At 37.5% G+C, this 22,034-nt stretch overlaps 2 protein-coding genes across 2 annotated transcripts in view; both read left to right on the top strand.

Moving 5' to 3' along the window:
• The first annotated feature begins 1,399 nt into the window (after positions 1–1,399).
• Positions 1,400–8,118, top strand: LOC137985279 (protein max-like). Its single transcript, XM_068832849.1, has 6 exons — positions 1,400–1,510; positions 1,593–1,634; positions 1,984–2,091; positions 3,629–3,703; positions 5,074–5,122; positions 6,377–8,118. The coding sequence occupies exons 1-6, from the start codon at positions 1,445–1,447 to the stop codon at positions 6,604–6,606; spliced, it is 570 nt and encodes a 189-aa protein (XP_068688950.1). The 5' UTR covers positions 1,400–1,444; the 3' UTR covers positions 6,607–8,118.
• Positions 8,119–11,741: 3,623 nt separating this feature from the next.
• Positions 11,742–22,034, top strand: part of LOC137985278 (serine/threonine-protein phosphatase 5-like) — a 20,649-nt gene continuing 10,356 nt past the window's right edge. Inside the window, exons 1-9 of the mRNA XM_068832848.1 lie at positions 11,742–12,034; positions 15,561–15,730; positions 16,976–17,047; positions 17,531–17,675; positions 18,670–18,791; positions 19,512–19,577; positions 20,665–20,763; positions 21,082–21,187; positions 21,392–21,456. Coding sequence (XP_068688949.1) covers positions 11,944–12,034; positions 15,561–15,730; positions 16,976–17,047; positions 17,531–17,675; positions 18,670–18,791; positions 19,512–19,577; positions 20,665–20,763; positions 21,082–21,187; positions 21,392–21,456 — 936 coding nt within the window. The 5' untranslated portion in view covers positions 11,742–11,943. The remainder of the gene's footprint in view (positions 12,035–15,560; positions 15,731–16,975; positions 17,048–17,530; positions 17,676–18,669; positions 18,792–19,511; positions 19,578–20,664; positions 20,764–21,081; positions 21,188–21,391; positions 21,457–22,034) is intronic.

Here is a 22,034-nt window from a genome sequence, read left to right as displayed (position 1 = left end):
CGATTCCCATATACAACGTACAATTTTCACCAGGAAGTCTCGGTTTTTTTTTCCGAGGCGAGAAAATTTATATTCGGAAATCTTCGGAAAAAAGAACGCCTGGTAATGCGTTGGGAATTAAATCGTTCCTTGGTCAGTGAAAATACAGACTGAAGATCAGGGAAAAAAACGAAGACTAAGGTTATAATGTAAAAGTCGAAAAAGCCCAAACCCTTAAGAAGTGCTAACAAATAAAAACACATTAAATAAAAAAAAAACATTTTCGCGTTGTTTTATCAGCCGTTCATATCATAAATATTTTTTAATCAATTTTGACTGATCGCGATCCTCTCTGATCCAACGCTGTGCAAGACTTATCGTCCACGGTTTTTGCAAAGGTTTAAAACCTCAACTTTGCCAAGTGCCAACAGTTAAGCCTAAATATTGTTTTGGCCTAATTAGGCCTGAGGTTAGCACTTCTGAAGGGTTTGAGCTTTTTCAACAATTACATTATAAGCTATTAGTCTTTATTTTACACTGACCTATTGCTCCTCTAGAAAGCAGTTGTTCTTTATAAAAACCTGGCAATTCTTTAGTGGGCGGGGTTGGAACGATCGGTGGGGGAGGGATAGGGAGGTTTCCCGTTAATTTTACCCCATGTAGAAGGGTGCGATTGGGTCGGTAAAACCTTTCTCCAGGTCCTCCACTTCCGTCTAGATCATGATTATCCCCGTTCTTTGAAAAAGACAATTAATTTGTTGGCTTAATACATTCGAAGTCCACTCATATTAAAAAAACCGGGCCATTTGCGCTAAAACTGTGGAAAATAAAGCATTTCCTAACCGCAAGGACCCTACACTCTCCCAATTTTCACATTGATATTGATTACCCTTTTCCTCAGTTCGTCTCAGATGTATGATATTGGGATACGTCACCAGAAACTACTAGAATAATTTGAAAACGACCTTCGACGCACGACTGTTGACCAACAATCATTTCATTGTTATCTATTTATTGCTGGAAAGTATTGACTATCCAAGGTCATCTAACAAGTTTGTCAACATAAGCGACGTAGGAATGTTTTGGCTTGAACTGAAAGTTCTTTTCCTTGGGAGATTTTTCTACGCAGCCGCTTATATTGCGTTCATTAGGCCAGGGGTCCATTTTATAATGTGAGATGGAAGTCTTAAAAAATAAAAATAAATTGCAAAAAAATTGAAGCGATACAATGACCTCCATCTACGAAGCGAAATTGATGTAAGAAAGCACGTAGTGAAGCACGTTTTGGGTACCACAAATCTTTAACAAAACAAATAAATGTGCTCGGCTGTCATTCGGAAAGCTGTCATTCGTTAATCGGCTGTCATAATTTATCAATCGAATCTGCGTCGTCATTGGTTGTCGTTACCGACTCGAAACGGCGTCATTCAGTGACACGTGCTGAAATCACGAGGACGGCGGTTTGATGGCGAAAGGCAAGACTCACAACATGAGCGACGAGGAAAAGGAAATCGACATTGAAAGCGAGGAGGTACTTTCATAACTAAATTTTGATGGTGTAGCAAGTCACACAAATATTGTTTATTTACTAATCTGCTTTGATTTTACTTCAGGAGATTGGTGAAAATGGTGAAGAGACCCAGTTCATGTCCCAGGTAGAGCTTGTGTTTTGGTGTCAAATTGCGCGTGCAAATTTCCACATGGCCATAGTTTTAAAACACGTGTTTGTGTTTTTAAGAGCTCTGCATTTCTCTGACCTGTTTGAAAGCGATTTTTCGGTTCGGTATAAGAAATCAGAGCAATGTGTTTAGATATCTCTCAAATGTTTTAAATCTGTGGGATTTTCCCCTCAAGAGGCGTCACGCTATCACAAAACTTTGCCCAAGTTGGTTTTCTCCTTGTCAATATTTTATGAGACATGCATGTCCTAATCTGTGTGCTAAGTGGATTTCATCCGCTGGTTAAGTTACCACTAACATCGGTCTTTGTTATGTTTTATCTCAGGCAGATAAACGAGCTCATCACAACGCGCTGGAGAGAAAAAGGCGAGATCATATAAAAGATAGCTTTGCCCATCTTCGAGATTCGATACCTTCCCTTCAGGGAGAAAAAGTAAGATCCAAATAAGTTAGTGTGGCAACATAACGGCGTAAAATCTGTGTTGTTTCATGTGATTCTATTTTGCAATATTGAGAAATATGTACATGACGATTGCATGTGCTTACCTAAACAGATTACATGGCTTAGTTGTAATTATTTTTTCTTAATCGCCGATCACAGTTTATTTTTATCGTGATAAAAATGACGACTATTTTAGATCTACACGTGAGTCTTAATGATGCGCGAAACCGAATGGAAGAATCAAACTGCGTGTCCAATGTTGTGATAAAATGAAACAATCCGGGCTTGCCCAAACATACGTAATTCAGTTCGTCGTAGCATGGCCGATTGGATCTGGATATGGTTATGTGCACACTTGAAATTTTTTTGCCACAGTAAATAAGTGTCTTTGGTACACTGCTGGAAGAGGTTTCCGATCTTGTCATTTTTGTTTTGCTGTCACTCTTATTTACTTTCCCTGCAAGAAAAACCACTGCCATAAAAGGAGTCCTTCCCCAGTTGAGCATATGCTATTGTTACCATGGAAATGACTTTATTACCACACATGACTTCTCTGTGATTGGTCAAATGATAACTTGTCTATCAGTCAAACTTCACATCCATGCAGCCAGTTACAGAGAAGGGAGGTCTTAAAAACCTCAAAAAAATTGAGTAAGAAGTAAGAAGAGTGCATGCTCAGCAGGAAAAGGAATCATTTCGTCACAATGGTGGATACATAAGAAAACATGCAAAATGACAGTGACTTGGTAAAAAATCTTTTATTACCTGAGAAGAAAACTCATCACCACTGTCTCAGGAATCCAAGAGCATTCCCAATTTTTACATGCCGAACCAAAAGATTCACTAACGCTTTCATTTCATGTGCTGTGCACCAGTGGGATGATACTGACATTTAATTCAGTACTGATATATTTGATTAGACATTCTTAATATTATTATCTCCTAAATGGATTGACCAATAATATTTGTATTGTATAATTATCATAGTGTATCTATAGATTCTTTTAGAATCATGTTTTTTAGGTCAGGCCCCCTTCGACCTACAAATTGATTATTTTGTTAATAAAGTTGTGAAGTTTCAACATTAGTTTTGGTTTGTGCAGTAGCCACTGTGGTAGGATGAAAGCAGTAATGGAGCTCTGATGTTCCATCCTGAAAGAATATGATTTCAAGAGGATCTTAATAGTAAGAAAGACAGACAACAAATAAGAAAATGATTTGGATAGATTTCTACGTGGGGCTTTGAATGGCACAAATGTTATTATCACAGAGTTCTGTGTGCAGCATTGGTTGATCAAAAAATTATTGGTTTGTGCCTAAGGTATCTTCTCTCTTTAAAAGTGCATTTTTGTGTTTAAAAAATTACAACCTTTTTTCTTAAAGGTAATGGCAGATCCTTCATGTGGCACATTACTCAGTCTCAGAGCTTCCTCCTGACAATGATGATCATCATAATTCTTTAATAATTATTGCTTTACTTGCTGATAACCGATGGTTTTTCTCTGAATTGTGATCTAATATTTTACAGGCATCAAGGGCACAGATTCTTAACAAAGCAACAGATTATATTCAATTCATGAGAAGAAAGAACCATTCTCATCAAGTAAGTCCACAAATTCACGTAATTAGATGCATGCTGATTTCGATAAGTATCACAATGTATCCCTTGCTCTTTTAATCTATGAAAATAGATTTTACTGTCTAATTCCAGACAATTTCACTTATCAAATGGGGGTGGGGCTGGGGGGGGGGGGGGGGGCAGTTTCAGGAGTGCACTCAAAATCTATTTAGATTCAAATGTTAAGAGTGAGATTGTATATTTCATATTGGGTGGAAGAGTATTCCACAGTCCTATTAAAACAAGATTTTCTAAACTAGTCCTGTTTGTGTTTGGAACTTATATTATGGTTGTTCGGATCATAGTTACAAGTTTTATAACAAGGATCAGAGGTACACAGATACTCATGAATATGGGTAATTATGTGAAAAATAGTTGCAAGTCTGATCAAATCTCTCTGCGGTCTTCCAAGGGTAGTAAGTTCAGTTTAATTAGTCTCTCAGTATAGGACATTGGATATGGTTCCCACAAGTGAATAAAAAAGGTGTTGCAAATAACTTGAACAATGTGAAAAAAATACAACTCATATCTCCACATTAGACAGTCATTGTCCTGGTCCAAAACATGAAGTAGGGAACCGTTACTTCAGTGTGTTTATTTCTTTTTTTTGCTATCAGTAATGTGTTTCACTAAATTAAATAAGCTACCCCCTCTCAAAGGTCCCTCTCTATTAACCCCCCCCCCCCCCTCTTAAACATGCTCAAAATATTTAAGCCCCCAGGGAACTTAACAGAGGGTTTACGGTAAGCCTGGTGTGAGAGACCTGTTATTTACAATATGCAGCTTAATTGCTGGACCACTTATGTCCAGAATTGTAAGAAATTAAGGGCACATTTGATTGACCCTATTCCGGAATAAGAATACGCGGAGTGGTGATTAAAGCGGTATGTTTGGCATGTTTGGAAGGAGCAAAGATAATAAGAATATGTTCGAAATAGCATTTTAGCAGACGTTTGACAATTTTAATGTGAATCTCCGTAAAAATGAAGGATTTCTAACTTATATTCCATGTATTCCTATTCCAGAATACGGTCAATCGAACGCACCCAATTTTTATACACAACACAAAGTATCCCGTTAAGTTTAAGCATTTGATACCAAATTTTCTAACAGGAAGGGGTTTATGGTTAGCGGGTAACTCCTTTGTGGTCCCTGTACCAAGTAATGCAAGTCTCATTGTGCAGGTATATTTGCAAGAGGGCTTCACCTCCAAACCCATTGCACGTGGAACTGAAAAGTCACGCTTGTGGTCTTTCTAGCATTCCAGTCTAAAGATCGCTATTATAAATTGGATAAATGCTATTAAAACCAATCAAATTTGTCATTGTCACTGATATATTTTTGCTTCCTATTAGACTGATATAGACGATCTAAAAAGGCAAAATGGTATTCTTGACCAACAAGGTATGCTCATTGAAACTATACTTAAAGTGTACTGGTATATGATAGATTTTCCTTTATTTACTCAATTTAAATATCATGGTTTTCTGAGATGAAAACAATTTACAAAATTCCATACTCGTCCGATTTTCCGTCTGTGGCCTTTCAGCCTTTTAAAAATCAGAATTTTCACTTCCAGTGGGGTACAAAACCGCACTATTAAGGAAGCAGGGAATAGCAGAACTGTCACTGTGACGCCAAAACCAGTTCGGACTTTTTCCAGGGCCCGAAGTTTCCTCCTTTAAGATTCTCAAGTTGCTAAAACTGCTCTTGAGATGCACTGTATTTGGTTGCAATAATGCAAAAGACAAAAGAACAAAATTTCTACCCCCTTCCCATACAATGTTACCTGATAATGTTGGAAATAATATCTATAATATTTAACATGTAAAAAGTTAACATGTAAAAAAAGTTTTGTACAGAAAAATCATTTTTTTAAATATGTCATTTAATATTTCAAGTTAATTTAAGTTAACATGGAAGAAATGAAGACAATCAAATATCCCGAAGCAGAGATATAAACAAAAGAAGTTGCAAAATCAGGAAAAATGAGGGGGTTATAAGATCAGCATTTACGCATTACCATTAAACAGTTGGGCAAAATTGTCATAGTTTTCGTGAATAGGAGATGTATGTTTATATTCCATCTATATAAGAATTAGAAGAAAAGTGGACGAAATCGGGGGTAAAGTTTATTATTTCTGTTTGCCCATTTTGATTTATGAGCTGATGCAAGTGGCTAAAGAATTGTATGTGGCTTACGCGCACGCCCTCAGCTGAAAAACCCCTTCAAGCCTCCTTAGATTAAACTGTTAAATTATGGTATGCTCACTTGAAAAAACTCATTCTGGAAACCCAATGCGAGTCGTCGGAATTGATGATAATGATTATCATCAATGTCATCCTCATCATCATCATCATCATTCTTATTTTATTACTGCTTTTAAGAAAGGTCATGTTTACAATAAACTTCCTTGAATTTAGCCAAGCATGAATGCTAAATTCTGATTCACTTCCCTTCAGTTTTATGAAAAGATTGGTACCAAAAATGGCCATTTTTTCTAGCTACATAAAAAGTACAGGTGTTGGTGGTTGGCCATAATTTCCAACAGGACTTTACTTTGAAATAGGGTGTTTCGTGCCAGTTACTTTCTGTTAGTAAGTGTTTTGACAATACTTACAGAATTTCTTTTGAATTCTCTTTTTTTGTTGTAACAGTGCGGGCTCTTGAAAAGGCACGAAAGTCTGGGCAGCTTAGCATGGATGCCACCTCTGCATTGTTGACCACAACTGACAACCTTTTAAGCTCCTCTCCTCCCGGGGATGGATTGTTAGAAGGAAACCTGAAACAAGATGTCCATCCCAGTTCGCCGTTGAATAACAATGCAGACATAACATCAGATGATGAATATAGTAACAGAGTAAAGAGGAGGAAACATGATGTCTAACACAGCTTGACTTGTAGCATCTGCCTATATCATAATTTGTAAACTATGCTTAGCTTAATATGGGATTTTCATACTATTTGTTCATGTCGCAACATAAAATTATTCAGACTGTATAAAGAGTTAAGAGTACAAGTAACTTCTTTTTATTTCCCTGTGGTTTTAAATGAGGTGCACAAGTTTCCTGTTCTCATCACAGAAGGACACAACCATTTTTTCGGTTAGCACCAAACTTAACTCTCTCTGGGTGGTTCTGAACCTTTCCAGAAAGTTTGCAAATTAGTGTTACAACCCTTCTGCGCAGGCCGATTATCAGAAATTTGAAACAACAGTGGTTATCAACTGTTACAAACTTGGGCTCCCACGCTCTCCAAAATAGACAAGTCACAGGAGACCAAAATGGCTAAATTTTATGAACAAAAGTTAAACCAACTTTGATGTTGATTAGTACAAAGAATAGATACCTTAGAATTAGGATTTACAGAGTGGTGAGTGATCATAGGTTGAACTCTAATCTGAGAGTGTTACTTCTTGATATTGTTGCTGTGTGTGCTATGATCATTAATCAAGCTTCATTAAGGAACATTTCCTTTTTTTAATAGTTTGAGTGATAAGAAGGGAAAAATGATTGGAAATGTTATGACATGCAGTTGTCACAGCTGGTCAGTATTGTTACTGTGCTATCCAGACCTTATTGCAGACTGTGTTACTGACGATTCAAACATTCATTCACCATTCATTCAATACAGTATTTACAATGTGATCCAAAAATTGCTTTTTCATTAACCATCAGAGTCTCCAGACTGGTTAAACACTGCCAGATCACAGTACACTTTTGCATAATTTAGTTTATTTGTACATTTGCAAGATTTTTATTTGCATTTGGTGTGTGACACCAAATCCCTTTAATTTATGGGAATATTATTATTATTACACTGTATTATTGTTCCATTTTGTCGTCATGACTACAGGACTTCAGTCGCAGTCTTGAAAGCTTTATTCTCTTTAAAAATCTGGATTAGTCAGTTTATTTATGTACATGATCGTGGCCATCTTATTATCATCATCATTATTTTCTGCATTTTTGAAACACACTCCTCCACAATTTCCTTTTTTTCAGTAACTGTTATGGTCTTGTTGAAAACAAGAAAATGTGTTCAATCATTTTAGCTAATTTCCTTTTCTTAGAACAAAATTAAATCATCATTAGCTAACAGGCAAAAAATGAGATTAATTCAAATAGGCTTCATTGACGTTGGAAAAATAGCAAAGCTCATCTTGATTTGCAACGCTTTTGTGAAAAAGGCAAACAACCTATGACGACTTTCCACAGGCAGTTAATTCAACAAAGATTTTTAAACCATGGAACATTTTGTGTAATAGAAGGCCGAGCCTCTGGAACCTGCTCTGCCTTGTAACTACTCTAAGTAATAAAAATAGTATAAGAATTTGGGTGTATGTAAGAAGCTTTTTCTGTCTTGTATTTCAAAATTAAAGAAACGAGAAGGCAATGTATCCAGGTTTTTGTGTTTTTAAGATCAGATGTCAGCAGGCATTGGTGCCTTAGCCAGTGACTATCAGTTGTTAGCGTGCAACCCAATGTGATAATTTGATCCAAAGCAATGTTTTGTCGCGTTAATGAAGTTCACGCTTGAACCAGTCCCCATTAATGGGAGAGTTGAAAACACTGCCCCCAATTTCAAGTGAGTACTATTGATCGTAAGCATTGTCACAACTAGTGCTAAGCCGAAAAACACATTTTAAACGGCGTTGGTCACCAGTATTTAATTCTAAGCACCCATTTCAAAAAATAATGATAACTGTTGTGATGGCTGATTACTCCATGTAAGTGAAGTGAGACCGGTTAAATTCCTGAATTTAGTCGCATGTGGCCATGCAGACAAAAATAAACAAGATGCATGCAATGTAAGTAGATAATCAATTCAGTTCTTTCAATAGTACTCATTCTAAATAGTATTTTTTTAGATTTAGTCTATTTTAGGGTAGTCCATTTGGGTAGTCCAACAAGGTAGTCCATGGACTGGGGGTCATTGTTTTCGGGTTACCCCCCATTAATGAGGAAAATCATCTGGTGTTAGGCTGAGTAAAATGAATGAAAGGCACTCTTAGGATCGGACGGAGGGACAGGGTTTGAGTCAACATAGGTGTTTTTCAAGGGGATATAGTTTCTGAGTGGATTAAGACCGCATGACTATTCCAGGGTAGGGGTGAAGGGTACCATAGCTGAAACAACCCAAACCTTTAGAAAAATGCTACCCTTGGGCCTAAACACTATGCTTTAGTTAATGTTTAGGCCTAAGGTTAGCATTTTTTTTAAGGTTTGGGTTGTTTCAGCTATGGTAACCTTTACCCCCTACCCCCACTCCCTACACCTCATCCTTAACCCCCTACCCCTGGAATAGTCATCCCGGATGGTGGTGTTGTTTTAGTTAAAACTGGCCCCTTTTGTCGAATACAATCATCTGTCATTAGAGTAAAATCTTAAGTCACACTCTGAACAGGGACAGGATTTACCGGTAAGAGGGACAGTTTTTGAGCTGATTTAGATATTAACCACGACAGGAAACAGTTTCCATAAGAATGGACACCGAGATAATTCCCAGATGGTCCATTCGGAACACCAACATGGTCACGATCTGTTTCTTTAGGGACAACGTGGCTGGGACAACATCATGTGGAAACCAGGAATCTGTCTAAAAGAGAACTTGAGGATTACAAGTTACAAGGGGATGGGATGTACACACCAATAGTGCAAGGCATGTCAAATCAGTATTGCACACATTTCACCTGAACATGAGGTGTTGGTATATATGAATCTGAAGGTTTGGGTTGTTTTTGACTATAAAGTTATTACTATTAATGGTGCTTTCCTGCATTCCTGGCTGGCTTCACAAGCTGTGAAGCAAGTAAGGCAAGGTAAAGTAGCTTCCTTGCATTAAGATTAAGGAAATAGAGCCTTTAATAACCCTAGACTTAAAGTCTAGTTTTAGCAATTAATTTGTGTCAATATTTTTTAGCTTTTGTAAACACTTCTGTGTTTATTTTCTTGGATAGCCAGTACTCTAATGTATCATTACCAAACAGTTCACAACTGATTTCAGCCATTTTCACACCTCTCATATTCGGTCACTTGCCAAAGGTATGTATTGTAAGGAGCTAATTTGAAACCTGGAAACAAAGCCCCAATTATATAGGCCATTTTACAGTTGTTTGCTCTGTGGCATAGCCTATGAATGGCTTCAAGGCTGCTGGTGACCTTGTATCGATACAGAACTCACTGCTTTTATATTCTGTAAATTGTGTTGTTGTAATTCTAATAAGTCTATTTTAACATTAGAAAAGCACAAAGATTTGTATTAAAACAGGGTCACCGGCAGCCTTGCTTCCATTCTTAGTCCAGGTAACTTAGCTACAACCGTAAAATGGTGTATTTTCCTACTACCTACACTGTTCATGTGATTGATTTAATTGCCGGCTGAACACTGAGAAGAAAAGGTTAATCTAGGTGCTTCCAGTTGAAGCCCAGTCAAAGTGGAAACCAGAAAAGCAACTTCTAAAAACCTTGATCATCTCTTAATTCATGCAAGCACCACAGTCTCTGACAGTACCTACCTGACTTGTATTTTCAATTTCTCCACACAGAGAGCTTTATTGGAAATTCCTTGATTGAGTGTATCACTCACAGTATGTGCGTGTGATAGTGTGGGGATGGGATCTGTTTTAGAGAGGTAGTGGCTTGTTTCCATACATCTCAGAATGCTCAAGGACGATGGGCACCTGGGAACTAAGACAGATCCGAGAACAATTTGACCAGAGCAATTTCAGTGAGTTAGCGAGCGGAGGAGGCGGCCGAATTCCAGGCTATAAAGGAAACCGAGCTGCGGAATAATTTCATCATGTGCGGGATAATTCCCGTTTCTCGAAGTCCCGAAAACTTTTCGGATCCGAAAAGCCATTTGTAAAACTGCCAACCGCTTGTTTTGGAAAGCCGATCTTTTAACATGTTTTCAAAGTGACAAAAAGAAAAGTGACTGTGAAGTACGACGACTTAAATCCTCTCCGTTCTTGAGATACAAAGGGAATTGTGACACCCGAAAATGACCCGTATAGTTTCGGGACTTTCGAGAAACGGGCCCCAGATTATCTTCGGTTTCTTAGAATCGAGGCAGCGGTCACAGGTAAAAAAGTGCGGGAATCTGTCTTCTGTCGAGAAAAGGGGAGGAAGATTGCCGCTGTAAGTACGGTTGTTTATCATTGTTGTCTTGTCTTTTTTTTCTTCAAAACGTCATTAAGTCTACTTTCCTAATAAGGTGATTTCCTAAGGTGATTTCGGGGACGTTTTTGAAGTGTTCAAAAGGCTTACTCCGCTTTTACTTTGCGGGGAAATTATCTTCGTTGACTTGGAGATTCACTGAACACAAGTTGATGGTTCGAAAGAAATTACTTGGTAAGATTAACATTTTTTTTACTTTGACAGAAAACAAAAGTAATTTTTAATAAAAAAGAAACTACGGCAAATTATCTTTTAAAGGTAGTCCTTACTTTCGGGGCCTTTTTTTTCAAAGAATTCTTGTTTCATTTTTTATGTTCAATCTCAGCTAAAAAATTGACAAAGAATTATAAATATTTGAAACAAAGTTTTCGAAATCTGACGTCGACTCACGAGCATTAGAAAGTCAAATTTCAGCCGAATTTTCCGCGTGCTAAATTAATCAATGTTCCAGTTACATGGAAAATTACTTTTTTTTCCTGTCAAAGAAACACTGTAAACATGAAATCTTACCAAGTAATTTCTTTTCCAAGTATGTACTTGTACTCAGTGGATGTCCAAGTCAACGAAGATAATTTCTCTGCAAAATAAAAGGGGGATAAGCCTTTTGAACACTTCAAAAACGTCTCCGAAAACATTCTGCTTTTAGTTTTGAGGATGTAAATCAGCCTAGTGTATTAGGAAAGTACAATTAACGACGTTTTGAACGAAAAATAGAAAACAAAACAGAATAACAAACAACTTTACTCACAATGGCCATCTTTTTTCCTTCGGATAGGTTCCCGCGCTTTTTCATCTGCGACAGTTGCCTCGATTCTAAGAAACCGAAGATGATCTGGGCTGGCGATTCTTGTGCGCGTTGAAATTATTCCGCAGCAGCCCAGAGAGAGTTAAAAGGATGATTTGTGAGGGTTGTATGATGGTCCAAACTTTTTGTTTGTGTTGAAAGAACGAAATACTCCACACTCAGCTTTCACCTTCGCCACAGTTTCCCCGAAAAACAAGACATAAGAGAGAAATCTGGAACCGAAAGACAGAGATCAGACAATATGGCTGATGATAAACTAGCAAATGGTGAAATTTCCGAAGATGAGATGAAAGCTGATGATTTCAAACTACGGGCAAATCAATACTTTAAGGGTGCGTATTGTTAACAGTTATGTCCATGTTGTCTTGGATCTTGTGGAAGTAGGAAGGTCGAGTGTGAATTTGATTGACAACTAGCTTGGCTTCGAACAGAAGAAGGATTGTTAATTGCTGGTGTGTGATTTCTTAAATTATTCAGATGTGGAGCTCATAGAAGACCCAAAGAACGCTCTTCGACAAACGGCAAAGTATTTGTCCGAACATCAACGGTCATTTTTATTTTATGCTCTTCGTGGGTTTATGTGGTATCCCAAATATTTCATGCCAAGAGATGTTTGATTCTCCAGATATCGTTTACAAAATCCGATTACAGTGATATAAGGCAAACTCAACGACGATAAAAATGCCGACTGGGGACGTTGCATTTATGATCCAACCCCTTCCCTCTTCCCTGTGGATACTGTCCGTCAGAATATGACTGACAAAATATGAAAGGTGTGGGGAAGGTTTTTCAAAGGGTTCTGGCAAATAAATCGAAGGCGTAGGATTCTTAGGGCCGAGTTAAACAGTACGATTTTTCCCGCATGCAACAAGCTCACGACAGGCCTATGACATGACTTACGATTGTTGCAGCGTTTTAAAACATGTTTTTAAATGCTACGATGAACACGCCAATCGTACGTCATGTTGTAGGCCTGTCGTAACCTTGTTGCACGCGACAAAAATCATACAGTGTAAATCAGGCCTTACTGATCCATACCCCAGGGTATCCCAGGGATCAGATCATAATAATACATTGTGTGGTTCCAGAAAATACCCATACCCTCACCACGGAAGATCATTGGAAATTCCGAGGGAGAGGGGGGGTTAAAGGGCAGTAATTTCCAAGGGGTAGGGGGGTTTCGTGGGAAACCACTTTTCCAAAGGGTCACGAACCACATACAAAACATTGAAAGCAACATACGATCGATCTGAAGCACAAAAACACACTATCAGATGATGTTTTGAAACAAAAGTCAGTTTTGAGATAAAGTTAATACTATTAGCTTGAATGTTTCCATTTTTTTTCTTTGAGTTAGCAAGCGCTACAATCTCCCGAAGCTAAGAACAATGTGTCTTTCATTTGGGATGGATTGAAAACATTTAAAATGGCGGTCTCAACTTGAGTCTCGTCCCCAGACTTCCAGCTTTGTCTCTTTTTCGTCCAACCAACACTTCCGTTTGTCTCTTTCGTCCAACCAACACTTCCGTTCACTTGAGTATCGCTTTTCGCTACCTTCACATGCAGTAAACACATTTTTGATAGGATTCATGTTTTACTGGGGGTAGTAACTCATTGAAAATGCGATAAGACGCAAGTTCCCACCATTTCAACGCTTGCGTGCAACGACATTTTCTTTTTTGTGGGTGGCATTTAGACCACGGACAGGAACTGGGAGTCAAGTTTTCTCTTCTTTGAGTAAACACAATTGCGGCCTCGGGAAACGATTGTTGAGGTTCAGTTCGTTATGTCAAACTGGAAATTCTAAAATAGGAGTTTCACTACTCATTGGAGGAAGTAAATCGCGCCAAAAACAATAACGGTCGCTCTCTCGATTCCATCGGTGGCTCAAAGGCAAGCAACAGTGAGGCTGTGTGTCATTTACCGGCGAGAATGACTGCTGGAGAGTCAGTAAATTTGAAGACTGCACTTAAATCGCCATATCTAAGTGTACAAATAATTATGATGGATTATTTTGGCGTCAATAATTTTCTTTGTAAAACAATCGCCTTTGTGACAACGTTCACGAAAAACCTACCGCGTCAACATGTGTGGTCCCTAAATAAGAATCAACCTGAAGAAACTGACAAAATGTGTAGACAAAGGAACCTTGTAAGTTTCTGTTTTATTTACTATCGTTTGCAAAGTTGTTTAAGCGAGTAAAATGTTCTCATCGAAGGTTGCACAAAAATGTGAAACAGTCGATGTCGTGCAACCCAAATGTTTAAGCTTTGCAAAGTTGATGGCGAACTAAAAGTTTAGCTGGATAATGAGCTTAACAAAGTATTATATTTTTCTAAAAGTTAACCTTAATCTTTACACTGTTGTAATAAACTTCTACTGCAATTACATAACTAATTCACTTTCTTTTTTATAAGTAAAAAAATTCTGGAAATTCCTGAGGGTAGGGGGGTCATCAAAGACCCCCCTGGAACGGAAAATCCTGGGGGAGGGGGGGGTGCAAATCAAAATGTCTTCCATGGTGGGGGTATGGATATTTTCTGGAACCACACATTCCCCAGGAGGAGGCAACTAGTTGACTTTAATTCTGGTACATTTACAACTGTTCCATTCTGCCATTTAGTGTACAATATAGGCAGGAGTGTTGGACATACGTGAAAGGGCACCATGCTGTACCCAATTCAAACCCTTTGGGAATAAAACGCTTTAGACTGCTCGCAGTCCCTTCTGAGTTAGTCGAACCGCCCACTTTGGTCACGAAAGAGAGAGAGAGAGAGAGAGAGAGAGATAAAGGGACTGCACAATCTTCTGTAACAGACGTGTTCAGAACTTCAGAATCTGCTAATCTAGTTAGTGAAAGTGATGACAGATGGTTGTGCCTCTTTTATTGCTAATGCATAAATAAACACTAATTTATGTGCATGTCAGATTCAATCAACTACCATAAAATTCTGGTTATAAGCCCCCCCCCCCCACTTATGATTCCCCCTGGTTATAGGTCCATCTACTTGGAAACAAAAAAATTCATCCGGTTATAAGCCCCCCCCCCCCCTTTCCCTTCTAATTCTTAATATTAAGTACTCTTGCAGAATCCTGTACTACTTCAAACACAAAATTAGAAAAGATTGCGGAACAATAATAACTGAGAGAATTAAGTGCAGCAAGCCTCGCCGCCATGAACTGGACATTCAAATTTTTAACAATGACAGGGAAGATGAACTCTGAGCTTCTGGTTTGTTGCCCTCCCGTTACGTTCTAACATTACGTTGTTAACTTTAAAATCTTGAGAGAGCTGGATTGACGAGAAAATGACGTCACAGACTCAATAGCTTAAGAATGCAATGGGTGTGTATGCAGCTGAATTAATATGCAGCACAGGAGTTTCAAGCTGTCAGATTTTTAAACTTGTGTTTTGCATATAATTTTAATAAGCTGTGTTTGCACGCTGAATTTCAAGCTAGTGAGTAAATGATGTCTCTTTTCCCTAGATCCAACCCTCTGAGGTCCAATCAGTCAGTTTTGAATGTGAGTAATGGCAGACTGTGAAATCCAAAACTCACACTCAAAGTAAACACCCTTTGGATAAAAGTCAAATTTTGCCAGTCAAGTGTTAAGCAATCTCACTTTAAAAATCTGAAGAAAAAAAGCAAGTGATTTTTTGATCATAGTAGCACTTTTAAGGGCCAAGCTACCCAATGGATATGCCAGTGCCAGACTCACAGAATTTGCTGCTTCAGTGATGATAAATGCACTGCAACAAAAACTTTCAAAGTTTACTCACATTCTCTGTTTGGCTTTCCATAAAGATCAAAGGAAACTAACTTTTCCTCATTATTTGCTTGTTGTTTTCATTGCCAGATGGGAAATATGATGATGCACTTAGTCTTTACACCAAAGCTATTGAATTGAATCCTCAAGTGCCGGCATATTATGGCAACAGAAGTTTCTGCTACATGAAAACTGAATATTATGGCTCTGCACTTGAAGATGCCAACAAAGCAATTGACTTGGATAAAAAATATATCAAGGTACAGAATTGTTATGACAGTTTTATTAACTGGCTGCAGTGGTCAGTATTATTGCTGAACTAGGTTTTTGTGAAATGTGGAATAATGAAGGTCAGAACTGATTCTATTTGCTGGGACTTTGATTGTTCAGGATCCAAAACTACTAGGGCTAACAAAATACTGGGGCCACAACACTAGGGCCAACACTTTTGTGTGATTGTAAGTGGAATAACCACATACACTGTAAATGATATGGTTAAGAAGGCAAATAAGCATCTTTACATGTATTTTCTCGTACTTCCTAGTTTATGTAACAGATGTGACACAAGCTTTTCATGAGCTACTTTGACAACATTATGACGAAATTCGCAATCAATAACAGCAGGAAAGGCACATGAAAAACTGACATCAATTTGTTAATTGGATGTCAAAATTGGGCGTGCATCTAATTAGGTGCGCATAAGAGTGTCATTTATACATTGTTGTTGGGAAATAAAGCGACAAAAGTACTGTTGCAGGGGAAAATAATGTACAAAGTACGATTTGAAATCAATGTATGGAGTGTGTAACCTTCAAATAAGCAAATTATCAGCTGCATGTAGCAGCTTATTCACTCATCTGTTGGTCTTGTGGTTTGCAGAATTACCAGTAGGTGCTTCGCCAATCAGTTTCAAAATAGTAAGCACAGTGTGTTACTAATTTAATAACACTGATTATGGCTGCAGTAATTATAATAATAATAATGAGTACAAATGTAGAAGAAAAAGAAAAAGGAACACTGTTTTAGTTCATGGAAAAAAAATGGGTTTGTGCTTGCATTGTGCTCAGTACCTTTTATTATTTTTGTTATTTCATGTGGAAGACCTTTAAGTAAATCTGGCCTGTGTGGCCCACCAATCAATAATAATAATTATTAAGTGAAGCTATGATCCTCGCAGTTAAGAACGCAGGCTTCTTTACGCTCATACAGTGTAACTGCAAGGATCATAGCTCCACTTGATTTCATATCGGCAGCTCATATGTGATCCATTTCATATATCATTTCGTCGTTAATAATCATTATTATTATTGTCCAATTACTCTGTTTTACTAATGGCTCCTGTGAGGCTATCTCCTCTTCATTTATTAAAGGAAGAAAAAGCATTCAAAGCAAACTTTACCTCAATACATAAGGATAATGCGAGTAAGCTATTAGATTATAACTTGTAGTCACTGTTTTGTCTTAAATTTCATGCTTTTAATTTCAATTATCTTGTTTTTTTAAAGGCATATTACAGAAGAGCATCAGCTTACATGGCTCTTGGAAAATTTAAACTCAGCCTCAAGGATTATGAAATCGTGGGTACATTCCCTTTACAATAACGTTATATTTAAGAAACATTACAGCTACAATCCTGGACAAATGTGTTGGGAAGGTAGCGTTACTTTTGAGATAGCCCCCCTCCCCCCCTTTTCAATGTTGAATTTTGCACCAAACAAAATGGTGACTTTTCTTCCAACATTGAATATGGGGGATGGGGAGCCACAAGAGCATGCTCTTTGCCAAAAAGTTCAGCCAATAGTTAAAATAATCGAATTAGGTGTGAAGTGAAGCGATGCACGCAACCTTCCCAACAACTTGTGACCAGGATTGTAGCTTAGCCCCATGACAACCAGAGGGGGTTGATTGGACCACAGGATGCCCAGGTTCAAATAATAATAATAATAATAATAATAATAATAGCAATAGCATTTTTTAATTAAATAGTAATGTTAATTTGTAGCACTCTCAACATTGATGTAAAATAATGTAGTTATCATTTTGCAAATGATACCCTACAGGTAACAAAATTTAGACCCAAAGACAAAGATGCCTGTCTTAAATACCAGGAATGCAAGAAGATTGTACAGCGACAAGCATTTGAGAAGGCCATTGCAGTGGATGACAAGAAACCAGTTGCTGATACTGTCAACCTGGATTCAATCGGTATTTGATAATCATTTTTGTTTTAGCATAGGACCAGGTCATTGTCTATTTTAGTTGGTTGGTTTTGTTGATTTTTTCTGGTCTATTTGGAGAAATCTGTTTATTGGTTTTTTCTGTGAAAATCTACTTTTACCATAACCTTTGACCTTTGTTAAGGACGGTGCCTACTATTGTTATTGTGCATACGTTCTGCGCATCTCCAGATACTCGGATTTCCTATGTTTACTAATACAGGGATATTTTTGGGCAGTTTAAAACTATCCGGAGAAAGTAGATCTTAGTAAGTACTCTTGGTATCCAAAAAGAAAATTGAGGGTAACCATGCATTCTTGAGAGATAATTAAGCTTCAATTTAAGAAAGAATGCCATACATTGCTTTGTATTTTAAAGCTTTTTAGAAATATTATTCATGAATTATCTTTGAAAAATGCGTGGTTACCCCCAATTTTCTTTTTGGATTTCAATAACACTTGTTAAGAGCTACATTTCCTGCATAATCACACACAGGGGCAAAAATGTCTTTAATTAGTAGGCACGGTCCTTAAAATGGTTGAAAACAACAGATAAACAGGCATGGTCACTGTCTGTTTGTGACTCATGATCACTGTAAACAATGTGGAAATGTCTGGTAATGACTGATCATTTTTCAGGAGTTGCTACATGTATCTTGTGTCCAGAAATTCTGGCTGTTGTATACCAGCAAATGTCACTGAGGTGTCCTTATATATGGCTTATAACTTTACTCTTTAAGAAATCAAAAAGTTGAAGTTATTCTATTGCTAAGTATTTAGTTGTAAATAGGTAGTAATAATATTAGACTAAAGGGACACCAAGTGTGTTTTTTTGTGTCTGTTTAGCTGAATTTCTAGACATGCTCATTCTGGACATTTCTCTGTAGGCGAAACAAATTTATACACGAAAAATGTGACTGAGTGCTGCAAGTAATGCACATCCTGTGCAAGTAAAATATTCCAAACCCATTTATGTTTTTCAGTTGTTGAAGAGAGTTATGATGGCCCAAGACTGAGTGAAGATGGAATGACAAAAGAGTTTATAGAAGAATTAATTGAAAGATTTAGAAATCAAAAGAAGATACACAAGAAATATGCATACAGGGTAAATTGCACTTTTTTTTGTTACTGTAAGTAAAGTCTGCTACAAGCCTAGAAGGCCCATCAGGCCGGCGCTTATCTCCGGTTTCTGTAGCATGAAGCGACTAGGAGTATTTTTACTCCCCCCTGGATGGGATGCTAGTCCATCGCAGGGTTACCCCCAGCATTAAATTCACCGGTACCCATTTATACACCTGGGTGGAGAGAGGCACCGTGAGAGTAAAGTGTCTTGCCCAAGAACACAACACAATGTCCCCGGCCAGGCCCCGAACCCAGACCACTCGATTCGGAGTCGAGTGCACTAACCATGAGGCCACTGCGCCTCCCACTTTGTTACTGTAAACAGAGCATTTATTTGTTCTGTTGTTCAAATCGTTTACGTTGGTGACAGGTGTTGTTGGTGATCTTCACACCGTCCTGGTTTCTCCTCAGTATCAAAGTATTATTGCTGTCGTCGTCAGCATTAGCATCATCATGAGTACCGGTATTATTGTGTTCATCATCGACATCATTGTCATCATCATCATTATTATCATCAACAGTATCATCATCATCATCATCATAGTTACATGTAATCATTGTTTTCCTTGTCCCCAATGAAATCGAGGTCCCACATTATCATTGTCATCATCATTTTGTAGACTTTCAATGTACATGTATCTCAGTGATCCATCATCGTAATTTACCTACATAAAAACTGCTCTCAACATCCTTTTCCTCTCAGATTTTACTTGAAGTAAAAAAGATATTTGAGAAGCAGCCGTCACTGGTTGAAATCACAATTCCAGAGGTAATCTTATCATTACAAATATCAAATTCTTTAGCAGATGTTCTACAAACTGCTTTAAAGAAGTAATGGGTTCGAGAGTCATCCAGAAGCTGCCAGTGAAAATGTGATTTGAACCCAATACAACTTCATGTAGATCCAACACCCACTTGACAACTACAACATCTCAACTCTTTTATTTTGACCTTAAATTGCTGTTAGTCAGTAGCCTTTGAAAAAATATGGGAACCCTCCACTCCAACACATAATGTAAAACTGCAGGAAGTAATGTTTACAATCAAATTTGTTCAGAAAATTTTCAGAGAAAATGTTTGAATTGCAAATGAATGATTCTCAAAATTTCTCATTTTTCTTATTTAATTTTGCAGGCAATGCTATCTTGAATAATTATTGTGATTTATTATAGTTGCATGATTGTTATCATATGGAAGCTTGTTATGTTAGAACAGAAGGGCAACTGTATAGTGTCACAGTTGTTCACATTGTAGCCTGTGAATGCAGACATATTTCTGCCCATCGTGTCATTGCCCCCTTCCCGAAAAAGCTATTTTCTCGCACACCACTGCTAGCAATGCCAAGCAGCCCGCTACAATCTGACCTTTATTGTAATCTCAACATATGCAAGTTGGTAAAACGGTTTACGTCAAAACAAGCCTGAGGAAAAGGGTTTTGAACTAGAAGGGTCACAGAAGCATGAATCAACATACATGTACAAGTTCAAACAAGTGAAAATCTTTGGGTGGGTAAGTGGGGAAAAGGTCAGAAATGGCGGACCAACAAAAACAACTGCCCACCTTAGGTCACCTGACCTCTTCCCAGGTCCCAGCGGTGTGTGAGAAAAACATTTTCCACTTATTTCGTTTCACTCAGCCAGTGGAAAATCTCACTTGTCTGCATTCACAGGCTATTCAAAATGGTGGTGTCCAGAGAACTTGAAAGTGGAAACAAGTTATTCGAAATGTTTTTGCTGGTATTTTTCTGATTTGGAAGTTATTCTTTGGGATGAGTGAAGGTTTTCTTTAAACTAATCACGGGAAAAACCTTATGTTATCGTGGCCTCTTGTTTCAACCAACTCTTTTTTTTTGGCAGAACTGCAAGTTCACTGTGTGTGGTGATATTCATGGACAGTTTTATGATCTTTTAAACATCTTTGATCTCAATGATCAACCATCTCCTGAAAATCCTTATGTATCCTTCTTTATAATTATACGGAAAGAAAATTGTTTTTCACTATCCTAAATTCCCGTATTTGTTATCGTTTTGTTATTAGGGAGACTCGCGCTTTAAAAGTGCCATTAATATAACGATATTTATGCTTAAGGTTAGACCAAGGTTAGTATTGGTAAAACAATGAACTGTGAAAAGTGACCTGTACTTTAGCCCTGTACTTTAGGTATAATTTCAAGTTATTTCTTCCTTGCTAAAATTATGCAATCTAGGTTCCTGTCTTTGTATTTTGAAAGTTTTCTTCAGAGTTACTGTTATTTGTCCTTAATAAAACTGTAGCTATTTAATGGTGACTTTGTAGACAGAGGATCATTCTCATGTGAAGTCATTTTCACACTTTTCAGTTTTAAACTCCTGTATCCTGATTACTTTTTTATGTCACGAGGTAAGTAATTCAACATATTTCTCCCAATTTGGCCAATTTGAAGACAATGCCCTCACCGCTCTTAATATCTTAAGGGTGACCTTTAAGATCTTGCAGGGAACTCATCGTTGCAATGACATACCGCTCTTGCTTGTTAGGCAACTTTGATTTTTCTTAATTGATTTTATCATTCAGTCAAACGGTACTTTGTTTTATTTCCTCCAGGAAATCATGAAAGTATCTACATGAATCAAATGTATGGATTTGAAGGAGAAGTTAAATCAAAATATCCTTTTGTATAATTTCTGACGAACAGCATTCTGCTCTTCTGGTACGTAGAAAATGAATGAGGAAGACGATGATTTATTGAAAAGCAGAACTCTTGGGACTGAGTGTATTGTAGATACAGGTGTGATCTGTCTACATCCAAATGCTTAGATTGTTAAAAAAGCCCTTGATAGAAGAAGAAAGCTAACATCTTTTTTAAAGGCCCATCTTCAACCGACAGGCATTGCGTGCCATGGAACAATTTTCATATAAGAATACGAATCTCCATAAAATCACAGCTCATTACTTCTGGCTGTGGTGCTGTGCTCCGGGATCAATCATGGACTGTATAGTGTCTACAAGAAGCACCTTATCTACAGGGTATCTATCTATCTATCTATCTATCTATCTATCTATCTATCTATCTATCTATCTATCTATCTATCTATCTATCTATCTATCTATCTATCTATCTATCTATCTACTTGCCTACAAGAACCTACCTTTCTACATGTATCTACATGTATCTATGTATCCTATCCTACCCTACCTATCATATAATAATAATAATAATAATAATAATAATAATACGGTAATAATA

Source organism: Montipora foliosa, chromosome 14 (assembly GCF_036669935.1).
Source record: "Montipora foliosa isolate CH-2021 chromosome 14, ASM3666993v2, whole genome shotgun sequence".
Classification (NCBI taxonomy): domain Eukaryota; kingdom Metazoa; phylum Cnidaria; class Anthozoa; order Scleractinia; family Acroporidae; genus Montipora; species Montipora foliosa.
This window is presented reverse-complemented; position numbering and strand designations above follow the sequence as displayed.